Source organism: Chiloscyllium plagiosum, unplaced genomic scaffold, assembly GCF_037043375.1.
Source record: "Chiloscyllium plagiosum isolate Xiang-an unplaced genomic scaffold, Cpla_swu_hap1 HiC_scaffold_3, whole genome shotgun sequence".
Taxonomy (NCBI): Eukaryota; Metazoa; Chordata; class Chondrichthyes; order Orectolobiformes; family Hemiscylliidae; genus Chiloscyllium; species Chiloscyllium plagiosum.
Window position 1 is genome coordinate 154,638,091 of NW_028270141.1, and position 24,148 is coordinate 154,662,238.

The 24,148-nt window shown below is 46.1% G+C and overlaps 1 protein-coding gene across 1 annotated transcript in view; it reads right to left on the bottom strand.

The window, feature by feature from the left end:
* The window catches only part of LOC122540182 (dynein axonemal heavy chain 8-like), a 1,370,012-nt gene that overhangs the window by 468,125 nt on the left and 877,739 nt on the right, over positions 1–24,148 (bottom strand). Inside the window, exons 52-53 of the mRNA XM_087976825.1 lie at positions 22,979–23,119; positions 6,753–6,981 (exon numbers count right to left, since the gene is read on the bottom strand). Coding sequence (XP_087832951.1) covers positions 6,753–6,981; positions 22,979–23,119 — 370 coding nt within the window. The remainder of the gene's footprint in view (positions 1–6,752; positions 6,982–22,978; positions 23,120–24,148) is intronic.

Here is a 24,148-nt window from a genome sequence, read left to right on the forward strand (position 1 = left end):
CATGCCACAAAAGAGAAAAAGGGGAAATTTATCTTTCACTAACAATTTGTTTCTCCAAAGTCACAATAGAATATTTGGCAAGAATAAAGTGGCTTGTTATGTCCTTACTTTAGCAAAAGGTTCCCTGACCTCTCTTATCCTCCAGAATCCAGAAGGAGTATGGAATGGTTCTAAAGCATTTATGGAATGTAATATTTCTTTTGATTATTATCTATCCCCACCTGTTAGTTGCTTAGGGACTTCCTCCAATAAATCCGTGATAACCTTTCCGAATTGCTACAATGGTAAGGGAAGGGGTTCACTTAGGCAAATGCAACTAAGATGAAACTTTATTGCTGGAACAGCACAGCAGGTCAGGCAGCATCCAGGGAACAGGAGATTCGACATTTCGGGCACAGGCCCTTCTTCAGGAATGAGCAGAGAGTGTTCAGCAGGAGAAGATAAAAGGTAGGGAGGAGGGACTTGGAGGAGGGGAGTTGGAAATGTGATAGGTGGAAAGAGGTCAAGGTGAGGGTGATAGGTCGGAGTAGGGTGGAGGCGGAGAGGTCAAGAAGAAGACTGCAGGTCAGGAAGGCGGTGCCGGGCTGGAAGGATCCGGCTGAGACAAGGTGGGGGGAGGGGGGATGAAGAAACTGGTGAAGTCCAAGTTCATCCCCTGCGGTTGGAGGGTTCCCAGTCGGAAGATAAGACGCTCCTCCTCCGACCGTCGGGTTGTTGTGGTTTGGCGGTGGATGAGTCCAATGACCTGCATATCCTCGGTGGAGTGGGAGGGGGAGTTGAAATGCTGTGCCACAGGTTGGTTGGGTTGGTTCGTCCGGGTGGCCCAGAGGTGCTCCCTGAATCGCTCCGCAAGTAGGCGGCCTGTCTCCCCAATATAGAGGAGGCCACACCGGCTGCAGCGGATGCAGTAGATGATGTGGGTGGAGGTGCAGGTGAATCTGTGGCGGATATGGAAGTTTCCCTTGGGGCCTTGGAGAGAAGTGAGGGGGGAGGTGTGGGCCTAACCCCGCCCCCACGCCGCGTTCCGTCACCACGCCTAACTCCGCCCCCCGGCCGAGTTCCGTCACCGCGCCTAACCCCGCCCCCACGCCGCGTTCCGTCACCGCGCCTAACTCCGCCCCCCGGCCGAGTTCCGTCACCGCGACTAACCCCGCCCCCCCGCCGGTCTCTATCACCATGTCCAACTCCGCCCCCAAGCCGACCTCTGTCCCCGCCCCCAGGCCTAACCCCGCCCCCACATCCAGCTCCAGCCCCACACCAGGTCCTAGCTCCCAGCCCTGCCGTGTGTTCACCATCCCTCCAGACTTGCCCCTCTCTGAGGATGAAAGATCAGTCCTCAGCAGAGGTCTCACCTTTGTTCCCACACGTTCTCGGGTCAATGAATTCAATACACGGAGTGACACCGAACAATTCTTCCGCCGCCTTCGCCTCCGTGCCTTCTTCTTCAATCAAGACTCTCGCCCACCCTCTGACGACCCCTTCTCCCACCTCCAACACACCCCGTCCACCTGGACACCCCGTGCTGGCCTCCTACCTGCCCTCGACCTCTTCATAGCAAACTGCCGCCGCGATATTAACCGCTACCTGAACTCCCACACTCCCCCCACCCACTCCAACCTCTCACCCTCGGAACGCGCAGCCCTCCACTCCCTCCGTTCCAACCCCAACCTCACCATCAAACCAGCTGACAAGGGAGGCGCAGTAGTAGTTTGGCGCACTGACCTTTACACCGCTGAGGCCAAACGCCAGCTCGCAGATACCTCCTCCTACCGTCCCCTTGACCATGACCCCACCCCCCACCACCAAACCATCATCTCCCAGACCATCCATAACCTCATCACCTCAGGGGACCTCCCATCCACCGCCTCCAACCTCATAGTCCCACAACCCCGAACCGCCCGTTTCTACCTCCTGCCCAAAATCCACAAACCTGACTGCCCCGGACGACCCATCGTCTCAGCCTGCTCCTGCCCAACCGAACTCATCTCGGCATACCTCGACACGGTCCTGTCCCCATTAGTCCAAGAACTCCCCACCTACGTTCGTGACACCACCCACGCCCTCCACCTCCTCCAGGATTTCCGCTTCCCCGGTCCCCAACGCCTCATCTTCACCATGGACATCCAGTCCCTGTACACCTCCATCCCCCATCACGAAGGACTCAAAGCACTCCGCTTCTTCCTTTCCCGCCGTACCACCCAGTACCCTTCCACCGACACCCTCCTTCGACTGACCGAACTGGTCCTCACCCTGAACAACTTTTCTTTCCAATCCTCCCACTTTCTCCAAACAAAAGGAGTAGCCATGGGCACCCGCATGGGCCCCAGCTATGCCTGCCTCTTCGTAGGGTATGTGGAACAATCCATCTTCCGCAACTACACTGGCCCCACCCCCCATCTTTTTCTTCGCTACATTGATGACTGTATCGGCGCTACCTCGTGCTCCCACGAGGAGGTTGAACAGTTCATCCACTACACCAACACCTTCCACCCCGACCTCAAATTCACCTGGACAGTCTCGGACTCCTCCCTCCCCTTCCTAGACCTTTCTGTTTCTATCTCAGGCGACCGAATCAACACGGACATCTACTACAAACCTACCGACTCCCACAGCTACCTGGACTACACCTCCTCCCATCCTGCCCCCTGTAAAAACGCCATCCCATTCTCCCAATTCCTTCGTCTCCGCCGCATCTGCTCCCAGGAGGACCAGTTCAAAATACGTACAACACAGATGGCCTCCTTCTTCAAGGACCGCAATTTCCCCCCCGACGTGGTCGACGGTGCCCTCCACCGCATCTCCTCCACTTCCCGCTCCTCCGCCCTTGAGCCCCGCCCCTCCAACCGCCACCAGGACAGAACCCCACTGGTCCTCACCTACCACCCCACCAATCTCCATGTACAGCGCATCATCCGCCGTCACTTCCGCCACCTCCAAACAGACCCCAGCACCAAGGATATATTTCCCTCCCCTCCCCTATCAGCTTTCCGTAGAGACCACTCCCTCCGCGACTCCCTTGTCAGATCCACACCCCCCACCGACCCAACCACCACTCCCGGCACCTTCCCTTGCAACCGCAGGAGGTGCAACACTTGCGCCCACACCTCCCCCCTCACTTCTCTCCAAGGCCCCAAGGGAAACTTCCATATCCGCCACAGATTCACCTGCACCTCCACCCACATCATCTACTGCATCCGCTGCAGCCGGTGTGGCCTCCTCTATATTGGGGAGACAGGCCGCCTACTTGCGGAGCGATTCAGGGAGCACCTCTGGGCCACCCGGACGAACCAACCCAACCAACCTGTGGCACAGCATTTCAACTCCCCCTCCCACTCCACCGAGGATATGCAGGTCATTGGACTCATCCACCGCCAAACCACAACAACCCGACGGTCGGAGGAGGAGCGTCTTATCTTCCGACTGGGAACCCTCCAACCGCAGGGGATGAACTTGGACTTCACCAGTTTCTTCATCCCCCCTCCCCCCACCTTGTCTCAGCCGGATCCTTCCAGCCCGGCACCGCCTTCCTGACCTGCAGTCTTCTTCTTGACCTCTCCGCCTCCACCCTACTCCGACCTATCACCCTCACCTTGACCTCTTTCCACCTATCACATTTCCAACTCCCCTCCTCCAAGTCCCTCCTCCCTACCTTTTATCTTCTCCTGCTGAACACTCTCTGCTCATTCCTGAAGAAGGGCCTGTGCCCGAAACGTCGAATCTCCTGTTCCCTGGATGCTGCCTGACCTGCTGTGCTGTTCCAGCAATAAAGTTTCAACTTTGATCTCCAGCATCTGCAGACCTCACTTTCTCCTCCTAAATGCAACTAAGACTATCCCCCGTGCTATGATCAAATGTACCAGCTGCCACTGCTCCCCTGAAGGACCTCACATCTCATGCGTATACCTTAAGGGGGAGTGTGTCTCTATTACCACTGGTATTCAGGCCCTTTGCGGAATGGATAATAGTACTCACCTTCATTATGAGACCCTTAATTGCACCCATATTTTTCCATTTGCTTGATGGAAGGAACCATTCTGGGACAATAACCATATCTCTTACCAAAAGACCCACCTCATTCGATTGGACAACTTTCACCCTAAGCCCCCAAGACAATACAATGTATTCATGGACTATCCAGATAATCCAGGAAGTCACAAAGATAGGCCTGTTTCTTATTAGGAAGGTCCCTCCATTATCTATGCCAAACCTGGTTATTATTTTTTAGCCATACTAAGGCAACTAACTACATTGTCATGAATAAAATAAGTACTCCTCATGCCGTAGCTGTAGGAACTCCTTTTCCCCCGAACAAGGTTCCTTGTCCAATTACCTGGTAATAAGATTGGGATTCCCCTGTCAAACTTTCAGTCTCCCTGAGTTCTGCGCAGATTGGAAAAATCCAAAGGCTTTAAGAAAAACTAAAACTCACTCTTTGGAATATGCATTTCTTAGTGGGTTTTTTCTGTAGGAGGATCTGCAGGAATAATTAGCTATCAAAACCGTAATCATCTCATTTGTGGTCGCACCCTTTTGGGTAATGAGACAACTGATGCCTTATCAGGAGTTAGGGACATGCTTTCAGAATTGCGCCTATTTACCCAACAAAACCAGTATGCCCATGCTTACATACTTACAAAGGAAGGTGGAGTTTGCACCATAGTCAAAAGTAAATGCATCATGGGGGTCACTGACCTCATCAAAAATATTACTAGGCATATAGATAACATCCGCACCTTCGCCAGTCAAATGAATGAAGGTGCAGGATGGAGAGATTGGGGTTTTGGCTCATGGTACAACTGGCTGATCAATATGGCAATGTGTGCAGCTATTGTCTTAGTTGGTCTTTTTGTTGGCATTGCTATTGTTAAGTGTATTAATGCCAAAATATTAGCTTCTATTGACAGCATTAGTTCCACCCAGAAAATGCTTCTCCACTTAGTTGAAGATGAGGAAGCGCCATTACCTGCCCCGGTCCCTCCCCGGAGGAGGAGAAAGTATGGTAATCCTTGGCTGCCATTCAATTGGATTAATCTGATCTGTGCCCTCCTATTATAGTGTGGTCATGGAATGACCAAAGAGGGGAGATGAAGATCTAAAATCTGGATTCAGGCTGTTGTCAGGAGCAACAATTCTATGCAAGCTTTTATTAACCACAAAATGGCTTTTCAATATAAAGTAACATAACAAAATGGCTTCAGGTTAATACTGTGCTAAAATGGTTAGAAGCTGTATTCCTGCTTTGCTGATCTAGCTGAATTAAAAGATAAAGCAGACAATGGAGTCTTCATAATATGAATCATAAGACATCAACTGACCACCCTGACTAACCTTGAATAACGAGTATGAGGTGATAATGTGCGTAAGACAATACTGTTTCCCATGAAATATCATTGGATTAACATGCCGTCCATTATGTTACCTTTTTACATTTCATTGATTTTCCTTTATAATTAAGGTTGTATCGTCTCTTAAGAAACATATAAAAAAAAGCTTATTGTTCAAATTCAATTGCGTAATTTCTCCAAGGAACACAGAAGCTTTTAACCTCTGTGTTGCTGGACAAATTTGCGCCCGGCCAATATGATTAAACTATGAAACCTTACTGAAGTAGACCATACTCCTAGTGATTCTTTTGACCATTCGCAGAACCGAGAGGCTCCTCCTGGGGGTGGTCTAGATCTTCAGCAGGACCCCACTTGTCACTGCCTGGCATTCGGTAAAAGGTCAATCTATTCCTACTATGCATTTCCTGTCTGCCAACCAGGTTTTATTCATTTCAATACACTAACCCAAATCCTATGTTGGTTTTTTTTTAATTTTACACATTAGTCTCTTAGGTAAGACTTTACAAAACATTTTCTGAAAGTCAAATGTATACATCCACTGGATCACCATTATCAACTCTATGAGTTACATTGTCACAGAATTCCAGTAGATTAATCAAACATTACTTCCTTTCATAAATCCACATTGATTGTTTTGCAAGTGCTCAGTTACTAAATCTTTCATAATGGACTCTAACATATTCTCCATTACTGACATCACACTAACTGGTTTATAATTCACAGTTGTTTCTCTGTCTCCCTTTTACATAGAGGGATTATATTACCTGTCCCCCAATGTGAAGGAACTGTTCTCGAGTCAATTGACTATTGCAAAATTACCATCAACGCATTCACTAAAGGGCCACTTCCTTTAATAGTTTGGGATGTAGGTTATCAGGGTTTGGGGATTTATCTGCCTTCAATCCTATCAATTTCCCCTGTAGTCACTGTAATGAGATCAGCTAGCAAGACATCATAGAATATGAGTTCCCTAATTGGGGCTGTTAATCTGGTCCAATCAGGGAGCCCTAGCTGATAGTTTAAAAGGGGAATGTTATTTCTGGCATCCTGTTGTCATAAAAAAATAAAAAAATAAAAATAAAAGGGGAATGTTAGAGATATTGCCACTCTGGTAGGTGACTCTGAAGAGACAGTACGAAAGTCAAAAACTGTTCATTTATAAACAAAGGATGACTTGGTGATGGGATACTGTCCTCTATGGAGTTATTTTATCCCAATCCCATTTCCCCACTGATTTCCTTCAGTTCCCTCATCTCACAAAACCCAACATACATTTTTAGTGTTTAATGTTCTATGTGGAAACAGGAATTCAGAAACATATTCCCAATAAAGCCTAAAACTGTTTAAATACTTTGTTACTTATGTATAATGTACACAATTATGTGTAAAACTGCTTATTGCTCATACCTTGCTGATTGACAAGAAATTCAAACATGGTCTCAGGGCTACCTGCTGGAATGGCAGGTAGATCCAAATTGCTGTTGTGTGTTTGGAGGAATTTCTCAAGTTTAGCTCGACTGTCTAGTTCCAACAGGGCACCAACACTCCACATGAGCCCAAATACAAAGAGCCGCCTAAGTTGTACATCATTAACATTCACTCCAACTTCCAATAAACCTTCCAACAGATTTATGGACTAAGGGAATAGAAAAATATGCACTGTTAATGAATATATCACCAGGACTTTGTTATTTCCTTTAAAGCAAACATTAACACTTTAACCATTTTTCAATGGATGTTAATACCCCTGATTAGCATTATTCAATATACCAAGTGTGAGAGAAAAGAAGAACAAGGGCTGAATTTTATGTTACCTTAAAAACAGGATTGCAATGATGGGGTTGATAAGCTTCCTCACATGGCCTTCCCACTGGCTTCCTATCTGCCCCAATCTGTCAGCAATTAACTGGTTGGATGGGTGAGGCCTAGTTCAGTCCAACTATCCTTACCCCAGTGAGGCTCTTATGTTTTGAAGAAGGGTCACTCGACCCAAAACGCTAACTCTGATTCTCTCCACGAGGCTACCATAGAACATAGAACATAGAACAATACAGCACAGAACAGGCCCTTCGGCCCACGATGTTGTGCCGAACTTCTAACCTAGATTAAGTACCCATCCATGTACCTATCCAAATGCCGCTTAAAGGTCGCCAATGATTCCGACTCTACCACTCCCACGGGCAGCGCATTCCATGCCCCCACCACTCTCTGGGTAAAGAACCCACCCCTGACATCTCCCCTATACCTTCCACCCTTCACCTTAAATTTATGTCCCCTTGTAACACTCTGTTGTACCCGGGGAAAAAGTTTCTGACTGTCTACTCTATCTATTCCTCTGATCATCTTATAAACCTCTATCAAGTCACCCCTCATCCTTCGCCGTTCCAACGAGAAAAGGCCGAGAACTCTCAACCTATCCTCGTACGACTTCCTCTCCATTCCAGGCAACATCCTGGTAAATCTTCTCTGCACCCTCTCCAAAGCTTCCACATCTTTCCTAAAGTGAGGCGACCAGAACTGCACACAGTACTCCAACTGTGGCCTAACCAAAGTCCTGTACAGCTGCAACATCACTTCACGACTCTTGAATTCAATCCCTCTGCTAATGAACGATAATACTCCATAGGCCTTCTTACAAACTCTATCCACCTGAGTGGCAACCTTCAAAGATCTATGTACATAGACCCCAAGATCCCTCTGTTCCTCCACCTGACTAAGAACCCTACCATTAACCCTGTATTCCGCATTCTTATTTGTTCTTCCAAAATGGACAACCTCACACTTGGCAGGGTTGAACTCCATCTGCCACTCCTCAGCCCAGCTCTGCATCATATCTAAGTCCCTCTGCAGCCGACAACAGCCCTCCTCACTGTCCACAACTCCACCTATCTTCGTATCATCTGCAAATTTACTGACCCACCCTTCGACTCCCTCATCTAAGTCATTAATAAAAATTACAAACAGCAGAGGACCCAGAACTGATCCCTGCGGAACTCCACTTGTAACTGGGCTCCAGGCTGAATATTTACCATCTACCACCACTCTCTGCCTTCGACCGGTTAGCCAGTTTTCTATCCAATTGGCCAAATTTCCCTCTATCCCATGCCTCCTGACTTTCCGCATAAGCCTACCATGGGGAACCTTATCAAATGCCTTACTAAAATCCATGTACACTACATCCACTGCTCTTCCCTCATCCACATGCTTGGTCACCTCCTCGAAGAATTCAATAAGACTTGTAAGGCAAGACCTACCCTTCACAAATCCGTGCTGGCTGTCCCTAATCAAGCAGTGTCTTTCCAGATACTCATAAATCCTATCCCTCAGTACCCTTTCCATTACTTTGCCTACCACAGAAATAAGACTAACAGGCCTGTAATTCCCGGGGTTATCCCTATTCCCTTTTTTGAACAGGGGCACAACATTCGCTACTCTCCAGTCCCCTGGTACCACCCCCGTTGCCAGTGAAGACGAGAAGATCATTGCCAACGGTACTGCAATTTCCTCTCTTGCTTCCCACATAATCCTAGGATATATCCCGTCTGGCCCGGGGGACTTGTCTATCCTCAAGTTGTTCAAAATGTCCAACACATCTTCCTTCCTAACAGGTATCTCTTCTAGCTTACCAGTCCATTTCACACTCTCCTCTTCTACAATACGGTCCCTCTCGTTCGTAAATACTGAAGAGAAGTACTTGTTCAAGACCTCTCCTATCTCTTCCGACTCAATACACAGTCTCCCACTACTGTCCTTGATCGGACCTACCCTCGTTCTCGTCATTCTCAGGTTTCTCACATACGCATAAAATGCCTTGGGGTTATCCTTGATCCTATCCGCCAACGATTTTTCATGCCCTCTCTTAGCTCTCCTAATCCCTTTCTTCAGGTCCCTTCTGGCTATCCTGTATCCCTCCACTGCTCTGTCTGAATCCTGTTTCCTCAACCTTATGTAAGCCTCCTTCTTCCTCTTTACCAGACATTCAACCTCTCTCGTCAACCAAGGCTCCCTCACACGACCATTTCTTTCCTGCCTGATAGGTACATACATATCATGGACACGTCGTATCTGCTCTTTGAAAAAGTTCCACATTTCCACCACATCCTTCCCTGACAGCCTATGCTCCCAACGTATGCTCCTCAAATCCTGCCTTACAGCATCGTAATTTCCCTTCCCCCAATTATAAAATCTACCTTGTTGTGCGCACCTATCTCTCTCCATAACCAAGGTGAAAGTCACAGAATTGTGGTCACCATCACCAAAATGTTCACCCACTAACAAGCCCACCACTTGTCCCGGTTCATTACCGAGTACCAAATCCAATATGGCCTCCCCTCTGGTTGGACAATCTACATACTGCGTTAGAAAAGCTTCCTGGACACACTGCACAAACACCGCCCCATCCAATCTACTTGATCTAAAGAGCTTCCAATCAATATTTGGGAAGTTGAAGTCGCCCATGACTACGACCCTGTGGCTTCTGCACCTTTCCAAAATCTGTTTCCCAATCTGTTTCTCCACATCTCTGCTGCTATTGGGGGGCCTATAGTAAACACCCAACAAGGTGACTGCACCTTTCCTATTTCTGACTTCAGCCCATACTACCTCCAGAGGCAGATCCCCCTCAAACTTCCTTTCTGCAGCCGTTATACCATTTCTAATTAGCAATGCCACCCCCCCTCCTTTTTTCCCACCCTCCCTAATCTTACTGAAACACTGTAACCAGGAACCTCCAACAGCCATTCCTGTCCCACATCTATCCACGTTTCCGTGATGGCCACAACATCGTAGTCCCAGGTACCGATCCATGCCTTAAGTTCACCCACCTTATTTCTGATACTCCTTGCGTTGAAGTATACGCACTTGAGCCCATCTCTGTGTCCGCAAGTAGTCCCTGTCAGTGCTACCTTCTCCACAGCCTCCCTACAGTCTTGGGCATCCTGACAAACAGCTAACCTACTTGCTGGACTACAAGTCCGGATCCCATCCCCCTGCCAAATTAGTTTAAACCCCCCCGAAGAGTGCTAGCAAACCTACCCCCCAGGATATTGGTGCCCTTCTGGTTCAGGTGCAACCCGTCCTGTTTGTACAGGTCCCACCTTCCCCAGAATGCAGTCCAATTGTCCAAATATCTGAAGCCCTCCCTCCTACACCAGCCTTGCAGCCACGTGTTCAACTGCACTCTCTCCCTATTCTTTGCCTCACTGTCACGTGGCACCGGCAACAACCCAGAGATGACGACTCTGTCTGTCCTAGCTTTTAGCTTCCAGCCTAACTCCTTGAGCTCTTGAATGACCTCCCCACCCCTCTTCCTACCTATGTCGTTGGTGCCAATGTGCACCACGACTTCTGGCTGCACACCCTCCCCCTTAAGGATTCTGAAGACACGGTCGGAGACGTCTCGGACCCTAGCACCCGGGAGGCAACAAACCATCCGTGAGTCTCGCCCATGTCCACAGAACCGCCTGTCCGTCCCTCTAACTAGAGAGTCCCCTATAACTAGCGCTCTCCTCCTCTCCCCCTTTCCCTTCTGAGTCTCAGAGCCACAGACCCCTTCACTGCAGCTTACACCTGCAACGCTGTCCCCCCCAACAGTTTCCAAAGCTGTATATTTATTTTTTAGGGGAACGACCACAGGGGAACCCTGCACTGCCTGCTTCTTCCCCTTCCCACCTCTAACTGTTACCCAGCTACCTCTGTTCTCCGGCGTAACTATGTCCCTGTAGCTTCTATCAATCACCCTTTCAGCCTCTCGAATAATCCTCAGTTCATCCAACTCCAGTTCCAGTTCCCTAACTCATTCGGTGAGGATCAGGATCTGACTGCATTTCCTGCAGACGAAGTCGGCAGGAGTATCGGTGGTCACCCCTACCTCAAACATCCTGCAGGAGGAACATTTCACCGCCTGCGCTGCCATGACTGTACACTTTCTCCAAAAACAAGAACACTGATCTGCTGAACTTTCCCAACAATTTATATTTTTGCCTCAAGCTCTTATGTGGTCAATTAATGCCACTCTTTCAACCTCATTTTTCTGGCTCGTAGAAATAGTTCAAGGGAAGTTGGAAGACCTGGAAAGTGGCCCCACTTACGCCTTGGACAAGAGTGGGAATGGAGGATGCTATACATGTATATGTAGTTGGGGGAGCTGCCCCTTTAAGAGAACTGGTCAAGTGAACGGTTGGGTGGAGCTTGGGTCTTGTTTAGAATCAGCTGAAGAGGTATGAGCATTGCCAATAAAGTGCTCCTGTTCACCTTGCCACTTGTCTACCTGGTATATACCTGGTATATAACTCTCAGTTCAAAACGAAGCACCAATATAACACTAGGGGATGAAACTGGGATCTGGTCAATGAACTGTGTGAGAAAGCTTTTTTTTTGTCCAGAGGAGTTATTGCCAGGCTTTGGAAACAGCATAAGGAAGTAACATCAGGAAAGCAACTGCACAGTGACACGGGCTGCTGTCATCATCGCCAGGAAGGGAAATACTCATTGGAGAGCAGCAGTCGTGAGAGGATTTGGGCCACCAGGAAAGAAGGCACTCACCAGGGAGTGAGCTGAAAATGGCAACTCGAGCTGACGGCTGAAGTAGAGAGTACGCATTTGCCTGACAGCTACCAAAGAGTGGTCGTGGGGGGATTCAAGATGCAGCAATGCCAGGGAGGAACAGTATGTTAACACTGTCAGTGAGGAAATAGCTAACACAAGAGTGTTCATCAATGAGTCTCTGTCTGCTTTCTGCTCCTAGACTCTAATGGATGGAAAGATTTCCACTGGCAGGAAAAGAAAATAGCCGGGCAATTTGAGGTGATGGGACCATTTGATGAGGGGTCAGAAAAATGGTCTTAATGCACAGAAAGCCTTAATATGTTCTTAAATGTGAACAAAGAGGCTGAGGACACCATGGTACTGGTTTTCATAAGTACCATCGGGAGCAAGACCTTCGCAATTCTGAGGTGTGACCAGTGAAATTTTTGAAGAATTCCAAGAGCCATCAAAGTGTTTGGAAATTATTTAGCATCTAAACTGCTGATGATCATGGAATATTTCTGCTTTTATAAACAGGTAAAGTACACAGGAGAGTTTATTACCCAAATTGTAGCCACCTTAAAGAGGTTAGCAGAACATTGCAAATTCAATGGGTTCCTCCAAGATGCTTTGCGGGACTGTATGGTTTTTGCCTCTGACATGAAGTGAAGCAGTGGAAGCTACGAACAAGGAGAGACATAGATTTCAAGGTAGTTTTTGAAACTATCTCGATGGAGATGACTGCCAGCAAAGCAACTCATTTGGCCTATGATACCTGGGTGCATAAGTAGTGGAAAGTCAGTTGAGTACGGTACCAATCGTAGAATGCCACGAATGTGACAAAGCCACAATGTGTTGAACGCGGGAAGCCCCGTGCCGCAGGTGTAAATGAATGGGGTCATATTGCCTGAAATTGCCGGGTACAACCCAAACAAGACAAGGGGATTCTGAGAATCAACCCTGAAGAGGAGAGATGAGCTACATGCTGCTATCCAGAGATTAGACAGGGACACAGCTGGGTCAGCAGAAGAAGCAGAATGCTCAAGGTCAGCAAAGTTTAGGTGAAACATACCATCAGTACGGATGAAACTGATTATTTCTGGGCTCTTCCCGAATTAGAGGGTAAGGCAGTAAAAATAAAAATGGATACGGGTGCAGCAGTGTCCCTTATTTTTAAATCAGTCTACAGAGAGATGTTAAGGACACTACCACTGAAGCGTGCAAAGATTCTACACAGACATACATGGAATAAATGGTGCCACTGAAGGTCTATGTACTGGTGACCATATAGTTAAGGGATCAATGTACAGAATTGCCACTTTATGTAGTAAAAGGCATTATGAAGTCCTGCTCCTCATGACAAAATTTAAAGTTGAATATGGGCATGGTTAATAGGTTGGCAGACTCAAACATACATTTATAAGAGATCCCGGGCAAGCACAAAGATGTCTTCAAAGGAACCCTGGGGGAAATGAAAGGAGTTGAAACTAAGTTATTGCTGAAGCCAGAGGTTCACCCAAGAAGCCTGAATACATTATCTGGCCTAAAGTGGAGCAGGGTCTGGAATGGCTGGTGAACCTGGAAGCATTAGAACCAGTAACAACTATGAACAGGCCAATTCAATCATAGCAGCATTAAAAACAAATAAGGTAAATGAGCTTGTGGTGCAAATTGAAATGAGTAGGTCTAATGTGGTGGGAATCATGGAGATGTGGCTGCAAGGGGATCAGGACTGGAAGCTGAATATATCCAAGGAAATATATCCTATCAAAAATACAGGCAGCTGGGCAGAAGGGGTGGGGTTGCCTTATTCATAAGAAATGAAACTAAATTGATAGCCAAGAAACAATGTAGGGTCAGATGATGTTGAATTTGTCTGGGTAGAATTAAAAGAAACATAATGGAAGATATGCCAGGATGTGGGGCACAAGATACACCAGGAGATAGAAAAGGTGTGTAAGAAAGACAAGGTTACAGTGATCATGGGGGATTTTAATATGCAGGTGGTCTGGGAAAAGCAGGTTGGTTGTGGATTGCAAGAAAAGGAATTTGTGGAATATCTACAAGATGACTTTTTGGAGCAGCTTGTGGGGGAGCCCACGAGGGAACATGCAATACTGGATTTAGTGTTTTGCAATGAGGCAGACTTGATAAGGGAGCTTCGAGTGAAGGAACCCTTAGGAGGCAGTGAGCATGATATGATCAAATTGACTCTTCAATTGGAGAGTCAGATGTAATGGTATTAATGTTGAATAAAAGCAACTACTGAGGCATGAGGGAGAGCTGGGTAGAATTGACTGAGACAGGAGCATAGCAGGAAAGACAGTGGAGCAGCAATGGCAGGGGTTTCTGGGAGTAATTCAGGAGACACAGCAGGGATTCATCCTGGGGAAAAGAAGCATGGTACAGGGAGGATGAGGCAACCATGGCTGAGTAGGGAGGTCAGGGATAGCATCAAAGGAAAAGAGAAAGCATATAATGGAGCAAAGAACAGTGGGAAACCAGAGGTTTGGGAAGCTTACAAAGACCAATGGAGGGCAACAAAAAGAAATAAGGAGAGACAAGATTAAGTATAAGGATAAGCTAGCCAGTAATATAAAATAAGATTGCAGGAGTTTCTTTAGATATACAAAAGGTGGAAGCGAGGCAAAAGTGGACATTGGGCCACTGAAAAATTATGCTGGAGAAGTAGTAATGGGGAACAAAGAAATGGCAGAAGAACTGAGCAAATACTTTGTGTCAGTCCTAATGGAGGAAGACATGAGGAACATCCCAAAAATTCAAAAGAGTCAAGGGACAGAGGTAAGTATGGTGGCCATCACTCAGGAGAAAGTGCTAGAGAAACTGAAAGTTCTGAAGGTGGATAAGTGACCTGGACCAGATGGATTACACCCAAGTGTTCTGAAGGAGATAGCTGAAGAGATAGTGGAGGCACTAGTGATGATCTTGCAGGAATCACTAGAGTCAGGAAAGGTCCCAGAGGACTGTAAAATCATTAATGTAATCCCCCTGTTTATGAAGGGAGTAAGGCAAAAGATGGAAAATTACAGGCTGATTAGCCTGACCTTGGTCATTGGTCAGATTTTGGAGTTCATTGTGAAGGCTAAGTTTTCTGAATACTTGGAAGTGCACGGTAAAATAGGGCAAAGTCAACATAGTTTCATCAAGGGGACATCCTGCCTGACAAATCTGTTAGAATTCTTTGAGGAGATAATGAGCAGTTTAGACCAAGGAGAGCCAATGGATGTTATCTATTTGGACTTCCAGAAGGCCTTTGACAAGATGTCAATCAGGAGGCTGCTGAGTAAGATAAGAGCCCATGGGGTTAAAGTACTAGCATGGACAGAAGCCTGGCTGTCTGGCAGAAAGTAGAGAGTGGGAATGAAAGGGTCCTTCTCAGGGTGGCAGCTGATGACAAATGGTGTTCCACAAGGGTTAACGTTGGGACCACAACTTTTCACTTTATACCTTAATGACCTAGATGAAAGAATTGAGGGGCAGTCTGGCTAAGTTTGCAAATGATACAGAGATAGAGAAAGAGTCAGGCAGCATTGAGGAGTCAGGAGGCAGGAGGCTGCAGAAGGATTTGGACAGGTTAGGAAAGTGGGCAAAGAAGTGGCAGATAGAATACAGCATAGGAAAGTGTGAGATCATGCAGTTTGGTAGGAAGAATAGAGAAAGAGACTATTTCTAAAAAGGGAGAAAATTCAGGCGTCGGAAGAGCAAAGGGACTTGGGAGTCCTACTCCAGGATTCTCTGAAGGTAACCTTGCAGGTTGAGTCGATAGTTAGGATGGCAAAAACAATTGTGTCATACAGTCATCGAGATATACAAAACAAATCAGACCCTTTGATTCAACTCATCCATGCCAACCAGATATCCTATACAAATCTAGTCCCAGTTGCCAGCATTTGGCCCATATCCCTGAAAACCCTTCCTATTCATATACCCATTCAGATACCCTTTAAGTGTTGTAATTATACCAGCCTCCATCACTTCCTCTGGCAGCTCATTCCATACGTACCACCGTCCACGTGAAAAAGATGCCCTTTAGGTCCCTTTTATGTCTTCCCCCCTCACTGAAATTATGCCCTCTAGTTTTGGACGCAATATTAGTATTTATTTCAACAGGACAAGAATATAAATGCAGGAATGTATTTTTGAGGCATCATGATGCTCTGGTCAGACTACATTTAGAATATTGTGAGCAATCTTGGGTCACATATCTTAGGAACTGAGGAGGTACACGTGAATAATCCCAGAAATTAAAGGCTTAACATATGAGGAACATTTGAGGACTCTGCGTCAATACTCAATGGAGTTTAGAAGGATGGGGGGGTGGTGGGGATTTAATAAATATGTACAGAACACTGAAAAGCCAGAATAGAGTGGATATTGAGAAGATGTTTCCATTAGCAGGATAGACTAGGTCCCGAGGGCAGAGCCTTAGAGTAAAGGGAAGAGCCTTTAGAATAGAGATGAGGAGAAACTTCTTCAGCAAGAGAGTGGTCGAAAAGTGTGGCACTGGAAAAGCACAGCAGGTCAGGCAGCATCTGAGGAGCAGGAAAATCGACATGTCAGGCATAAGCCCTTCATCAGGAATGTGGGGTGGGGAGTGGTAAAGGGGGCTTAGAGATAAATAGGAGGGTAGGGGGAAAGGTAGGTGAGAAGGCGATAGGTAGATGAGGTGGGGGATGATAGTGATAGTGGGGTGGGTGGTGTGGATAGGTGGAAAGGAAGAAGGACAAGTCAAGAGGGTGGTGCCAAGTTGGAGGGTTGGGTCTGGGATGAGGTGGGGGGAGGGGACATGAGTAAACTGATTAAGTCAATGTTGATGTCGTGTCGTGGAGGGCCCCAGACAGAAGATGAGGCATCCTTCCTCCAGCCATCATATGGCTTAGTTTTGGTGGTGGAGGAGGCCCAGGACCTGCATGTCCTTGGTGGAATGGGAGGGGGAAGTTGAAGTGGTTGGCCATGGGGGAGTGGAGTTGTTTGGTGTATGTGTGTGTCAGAGATGTTCCCTGAAATATTCCACAAGTTGCCATCTTGTCTCCCTGATGTAGAGGAGACCACATCAAGAGCAACGGACACAGTAGATCAAGATAAAAGATGAAAAATTATAGGCCAATTAGCCTAACCTCGGTTGTTGGTAAAATTCTAGAATCCATCATTAAGGATGAGGTTTCTAAATTCTTGGAAGAGCAGGGTCAGATTAGAACAAGTCAACATGGATTTAGTAAGGGGAGGTCGTGCCTGACAAACCTGTTGGAATTCTTTGAAGAGGTGACAAGTAGGTTAGACCAGGGAAACCCAGTGGATGTGGTCTATCTAGACTTCCAAAAAGCCTTTGATAAGGTGTCACACCGGAGGCAAAGCAAAGGTCCATGGTGTTCGAGGTGAGCTACTGGTATGGATTGAAGATTGGCTGTCTGACAGAAGGCAGACCGTTGGGATAAAAGGTTCTTTTTCGGAATGGCAGCCGGTGACAAGCGGTGTTCCGCAGGGTTCAGTGTTGGGGCTGCAGCTGTTCACATTATATATTAATGATCTGGATGAAGGGACTGGGGACATTCTAGTGAAGTTACGAAGATACAAAGTTAGGTGGACAGGCAGGTAGTACTGAGGAAGTGGGGAGGCTGCAGAAGGTTGAAACTTTATTGCTGGAACAGCACAGCAGGTCAGGCAGCATCCAGGGAACAGGAGATTCGACGTTTCGGGCACAGGCCCTTCTTCAGGGTGCAGAAGGATCTAGAGAGTTTGGGAGAGTGGTCCAGGAAATGGCTGATGGAATTCAATGTGAGCAAATGCGAGGTCTTGCACTTTGGAAAAAAGAATACAAGCGTGGACTACTTTCTAAACAGTGAGAAAATTCATAAAGCCAAAGTACAAAGGGATCTGGGAGTGCTAGTTGAGGATTCTCTAAAGGTAAACGTGCAGGTTGAGTCCGTGATTAAGAAAGCGAATGCAATGTTGTCATTTATCTCAAGAGGGTTGGAATATAAAAGCACTGTTGTGCTACTGAGACTTTATAAAGCTCTGGTTAGGCCCCATTTGGAGTACTGTGTCCAGTTTTGGTCCCCACACCTCAGGAAGGACATACTGGCACTGGAGCGTGTCCAGCGGAGATTCACACGGATGATCCCTGGAATGGTAGGTCTAACATACGAGGAACGGCTGAGGATCCTGGGATTGTATTCATTGGAGTTTAGAAGATTAAGGGGAGATCTAATAGAAACTTACAAGATAATACATGGCTTGGAAAGGGTGGACACTAGGAAATTGTTTCCGTTAGGCGAGGAGACTAGGACCCGTGGACACAGCCTTAGAATTAGAGGGGGTAAATTCAGAATAGAAATGCGGAGACATTTCTTCAGCCAGAGAGTGGTGGGCCTGTGGAATTCATTGCCGCGGAGTGCAGTGGAAGCCGGGACGCTAAATGTCTTCAAGGCAGAGATTGATAAATTCTTGATGTCACAAGGAATTAAGGGCTACGGGGAGAATGCGGGTAAGTGGAGTTGAAATGCCCATCAGCCATGATTGAATGGTGGAGTGGACTCGATGGGCCGAATGGCCTTACTTCCGTTCCTATGTCTTATGGTCTTATGGTCTTATAGATGAGGTGCTTGGATGTGCTGGAAGGACTCTGCCAGATGTGGAAGAATCCTTTGACGCCTTAGATGGAGATGAGGGGAGGATGTGGGCACAGGTTTTACACTTTTTGCGGTGGCAAGGGAAGGTGCCGGGAGTGGAGAGTGGGTTGATTGTGGAAGTAGACCGAGCAAAGAATTCACTGAGAAAATGGTCTCTGTGGAATGCTGATAGGGATGGGGAGGGAAATACATCTCTGCTGGTGGGGTCTGTTTGTAGGTGGCCCCAAAGGATCTTTTGACATCCTGCACATCCAAATACCTCATCTACTGGGACTATTGCTCTCAGTGTGGTTTCCTCTACATTGCGGAGACAGGATAGCAACTTGTGGAATATTTCAGGGAACATCTCTGACACACACACCCATTTCAGGGAATATCTCTGGGACACCTCACCAAACAGCCCTGACCACTTCAACTTCCCCTCCCACTCTGCCAAGGACATCCAAGTCCTGGGCCTCGTCCACTGCCAAATTCAAGCTACCTGACAACTAGAGGAGGAGCACATCTTCCGCCTTGGAACCATCCAACCATGTGGGACCAATGTCAATTTCACCAGTTTCCTCATCTCTCCTCCCCCCACCTCATCCCAGATCGGCACCACCGTCTTCAACTGTCCTGCTGTCCATTTTCCTTCCCATCTATCTGGTCCACCCTCCCCTCTGACCTATCACAACCAACCCTCACCTGCATCTACCTATTTCATTCCCAGCTACCTTGCCCTCATCTCCACCTTTCCATTTATCTGTCAGTCCCTTTCCTCCCCCAACTCCCTCAACAACCACGAAGCCCCCCCCCCCACCACATTCCTGATGAAAGTCTTATGCCTGAAACATCAATTCTCCTGCTCCTCAGACGCTGCACTTTTCCAGCACCACACTTTTCGACTCTGATCTCCAGCATCTGCAATCCTCACTTTTTCCAAGCTAAAGAGTGATGAATCTATGGAATTCATTGCCACAGAAGGCTGTGGAGGCCAGGTCATTGAGTATATTTAAGACAGAGATAGACAGGTTCTTGATTGTTAAAGGAATCAAAGATTACAGGGAGAAGGTGGGAGAATGGGGTTGAGAAACGTATCAACCATGATTGAATGGCGGAGCAGACTCGATGGGCCGAATGGCCTAATTTCAGCTCAATTTCTTATGGTCTTATGGCATGGTGAGAATTTGTGGTGACTTTAATGTCATGATCATCTTAGTCCTGAGTGCGGATCAATCACCCCTTCTGCACCTAGAAGACCTATTCAGTGGACTGGCAGAGGAAAGGAAATTTTCAAAAACGGATCTGTCACAGGCCTACCTACAGATCAGGGTTACAAAGGAGTCGAAGCCACCTCTGACAATAGTGACACACAGGGACTGTTCTGTAGAAACAACATCCATTTGTCATCACATCATCATCAGCTGTGTTCAAGAGGGCCACGGATCAAATATTAAGTGGGTTGCCAGGTATCCAGTGTTATCTGGACAATATTTTGATTAAAGGATCCTCTGAAGAGAAGCATATGAAAAATTAAGAAGAAATATTTAAAAAGGTTGCAGGAGCATGGCTCCATAAAAATGGAGAAATATGAGTTTTTTTAAAAAACTCTATAGAATACCTAGGCTGTGAAATCGATGGTGAGGTTCGAGTCAAGATGCCCAATAGGTGGAGGCTATCGTGAAAGCTCTTAGACCAGGGATTGTGTCTCAATTGCATTCATTCTTGGGACTTGTAAATTACTGTGGCACATTTGTGTCTGATCTGGCAACTTTGCTAAAACGCACGCATCGGTTGCCGGGAGAAGGGCATCCGTAGAAATGGACCCAGGAATGTGAGGAGGCTTATAGTTGCCACTGCAGTTTAGTGTGTGACGCCTTGCCTTATGGAGTTGATGCTGTACTATCACACATTTTATCAAATGGAGAGGAAAAGCCCACTTTGTTCACATCAAGGTCACGAATGAAGACAGAGGATAATTATGCTCAAGTGGAAAAGGAAGGATTGAACATTGTATTCAGTGTTAAGAAGTTCAACCATTTCCTTCAAGGGAGGTACTTCATGCTACTGACATACACAGACTGCTAACCTCCATTTTTGACCTGTTTACATCAGCAATAGTGACAGCAAACCTGTAGAGGTAGGCACTGGGTCTGCCAGCCTACTCATACAAGAACAAATACCAACAGGTGGAGAAGCATGTGAACGCAGATGCCCTGTTGTGGCTGCCACTAATGGGGAATAAAGATTTCAGCTGGAACCTGAAAATGATGTACTTTTCCCAGGGAAATATGGTAACGGTGTCAGAGAATCAGGTGTGGACGTTACTTGGAAAGACCTCACCTTGAGCCAATGGGAAGACTAAGTCCTGAGTGAGGAGGACCAGTCATGGAAATCACCCAAAATTACACTCTTACCCGTCCAGGAGATGGGCAGGGTGTTTAATGTGGAGGGGAAGAGTTGTGATTCCTCCCCCATTAACAGGAAAAGTGCTAGAACAAGTACACTAAGGGTTTCTTGACATGGTGTGAATGAAGGAGATAGTCAGGAGCTACTTTTGGTAGCTGAATGCAGACTCCCAGATTGATGAGAAAGCAGGATCATGTGAATCCTGCATGTTAGTAAGACGGCTTTGCCGTTATCGTCTCATCATCCATGGCCTCAATCACTGTGGCAGCAGATCTTACTGGTGGTCATAGCGGGTTGGTTTAGCTCAGTTGACTGGACAGGTGGTTTATGAAGCAGTGTGAAGCCATGTTAGGACATGGAGTTAGACAACCAAATCAAATCAGCCTCCTTGTTCCTGCATTCACAACACAGTAACGTTAAAATCCGCAATGACCCTCAAAATTGACCCCTATGGTTCCTAACCAAACTTTTTGAATAACAAGTACCACACTTTGTGAATAACTGAAACCAGAAACCAGAATTGTTGTGTAAACAAAAGATGTAATAATTTATTGATAAAATAGTAGCTCTATCAGAGCAAAGTTAAACCTCAAGATAATCCAATTCATACCTATAATTTAAATACATCAATATTGATTCTAGCCCCCAGTCTCACACAAACTCAGATAGACAAGCAGACACAGTTAAGGGATGAATCAAAAGAAAAATAAATAACTGAGATGTAACTGGGCAGTTCACTGAAGCAGACTCCACCCTCCGTCCCCTCACAGGCATGTGGAATTGTATCTTGCTTGGTTTCTGAAGAAACCGATGCATGCAACTAGCTTCCAGCAGGCCCTGAGGAATATTCCCTTTAAACTTAAAACTGCAGCTTTATTCCCTGAACTTCCCAGACGCTGACAATAGGAGAGCAACCAGGGAATAATCAAACCTCCATCCTGTAGCTTTCACAGACACAATCCTTCTGACTCAAACACAGTCCATAAATCACTTCTATCTCTGGCCTCTCCATACCAGACTGGCTGTTTCCCCATGAAGTCCCAGTTACCTGCTTGAGCATAATGCCTCTCTGGAGCTGAAACATCTATAGAGCACTTTAAATAAGAACCAAGTTGCAATTAATTTCCAGGCCAAGCCTCATAAACAAATAACAGTTTGTTCCTTCTCCTCTTCTATTGAAACAAGTTGCTGCTCACAGTCCATAGATCAACTTCAAATCTCAGCTTAAGTTCACTTCATTAAAAAATATACCAAGAACATCCTTTCTCAGAAGGCAGCTCATAACCACCTTCTCAAAGTCAACTCGGGGTGGGCAAGAAAAGCTGGCTCAGCCAGCAGTGCCCACAGCCCCTGAATGAATTTTAAAAATCTACAGTGGCGTGACCTCTTTCTGTCCCTCTTCTATCTTGTGCCAACTAACATGATGCTAATGCTTTATCTCAATAAATCTTTGCTCATTTAAAGGAATCTATACATTGATGAACTGGTCTTACAGTGCCCTTTGTCATCTTGCATAAATAACCTGTTGTATTCTACATTGATTTGATGCTAGTTTGTTTCCTTAATGATATTCCTGAGACCCTAAACAAGCTGCAGCTATTTCATCTCACTTCATGATACAGGAGTTGTTTGAAACAGTCTTATTGCAAATATTTGGAATAAAGATTCATTCCTTTACTCTCAATCATAACCTTAAAGATACTCGAATCTCAATGAGGGGTCACCTTGTTTCTAAAGCTCATTGTTCAGTTGCTAAGCTGCAACTTGAAAATGTTCGTGTTCACTTGATATGGAAAAGTATTGATTGATCAGCTGAAAGAGAATAGGAGTTTGTAATTAGCCAGAGCTTTCCTTGCCAATGTTTGACCTGAAGCCAGGAAACTTTATGGTGTCCAGAATTAGTGGTGAGAACTTACAAAGCAATATCTGGCTGCACAGCACTGTGACCCCAACTTGAATAAATCTGCACTATTGCTGTGACAAAATGTGCTCAAAAATAGTACTAAAGGTGTCTGGGTTGTGTAAAAACAATTTTTATAACAAAGCTGATTTTAAAGAAATGTTTCTAACCTGCACAATGTAGTTACACTCAAGCAGCTCCATAACTGGATGGAGATTTAATTTCATGTACTGATAAGAATCTTCAAAGGATGCATTATACAAGCTTTGTAGAATCTCTGCCTCCCAAGGAGTGCGTTTGTTCAACCAAGCCTGCAAATCAAAACATAGAAACTTTCAGGATAATGAAAGAAGAGGCATAATTCAGACCATAGTTCATCAGCTAAAATATAGTAGATAAGCAAGATACATTAATACACTATTCACCTGCATTTACTAATTTTCTTGTCATATTTTAATGGATAGCAGCAAAAAAAAAGCAAAAGGAGTTTAGAAACTTGAATACACAGATATAACTTGATGAGTCTAAATTTCAAATAAAATTTACAAATAAATTTTAAATGAAACAACTTAATTTAATATGTTAATGTGTAAGGGGGTACATATCTTTCCTTTTTGGACTATAAGCTGGCATGGAAGTTAAACACTGAGGTAAAAAAAATACAAAACTGCAGACAGTAGAAATCTGAAACAAAAAGAGAAATGCCTGGACAAGCCAAGAGATCTGGCAGCAACAGTGGACAAAAAGCAGAGTCAAGGGTTCACATCTATTGTTCTGTAGAAGATCTCACAGTGGAACAGGAAGAGGAACTCATAATGGAACAGGAAGACAATAGACAATAGGTGCACGAGTAAGCCATTCTGCCCTTTGAGCCAGCACCACCATTCATTATGATCATGGCTGATCATCCTCAATCTGTATCCTGTTCCTGCCTTATCCCCATAACCCTTGATTCCATTATCCTTAAGAGCTCTATCCAACTCTTTCTGGAAAGTATCCAGAGACTTGGCCTCCACAGCCTTCTGGGGCAGAGCCTTCCAGACACCCACCACTCTCTGGGTGAAGAAGTTTCTTCTCAACTCTGTTCTAAGTGGCCTACCCCTTATTTTTAAACTGTGTCCTCTGGTTCGGGACTCACCTACCAGCGGAAACATGCTTTCTGCCTCCAGACTGTCCAATCCTTTAATAATCTTATATGTCTCAATCAGATCCCCTCTCAGCCTTCTAAACTCAAGGGTATACAAGCCCAGTCACTCCAATCTTTCAGTGTAAGATAGTCCCGCCATTCCGGGAATTGACCTCGTGAACCTACGCTGCACTCCCTCAATAGCCAGAATATC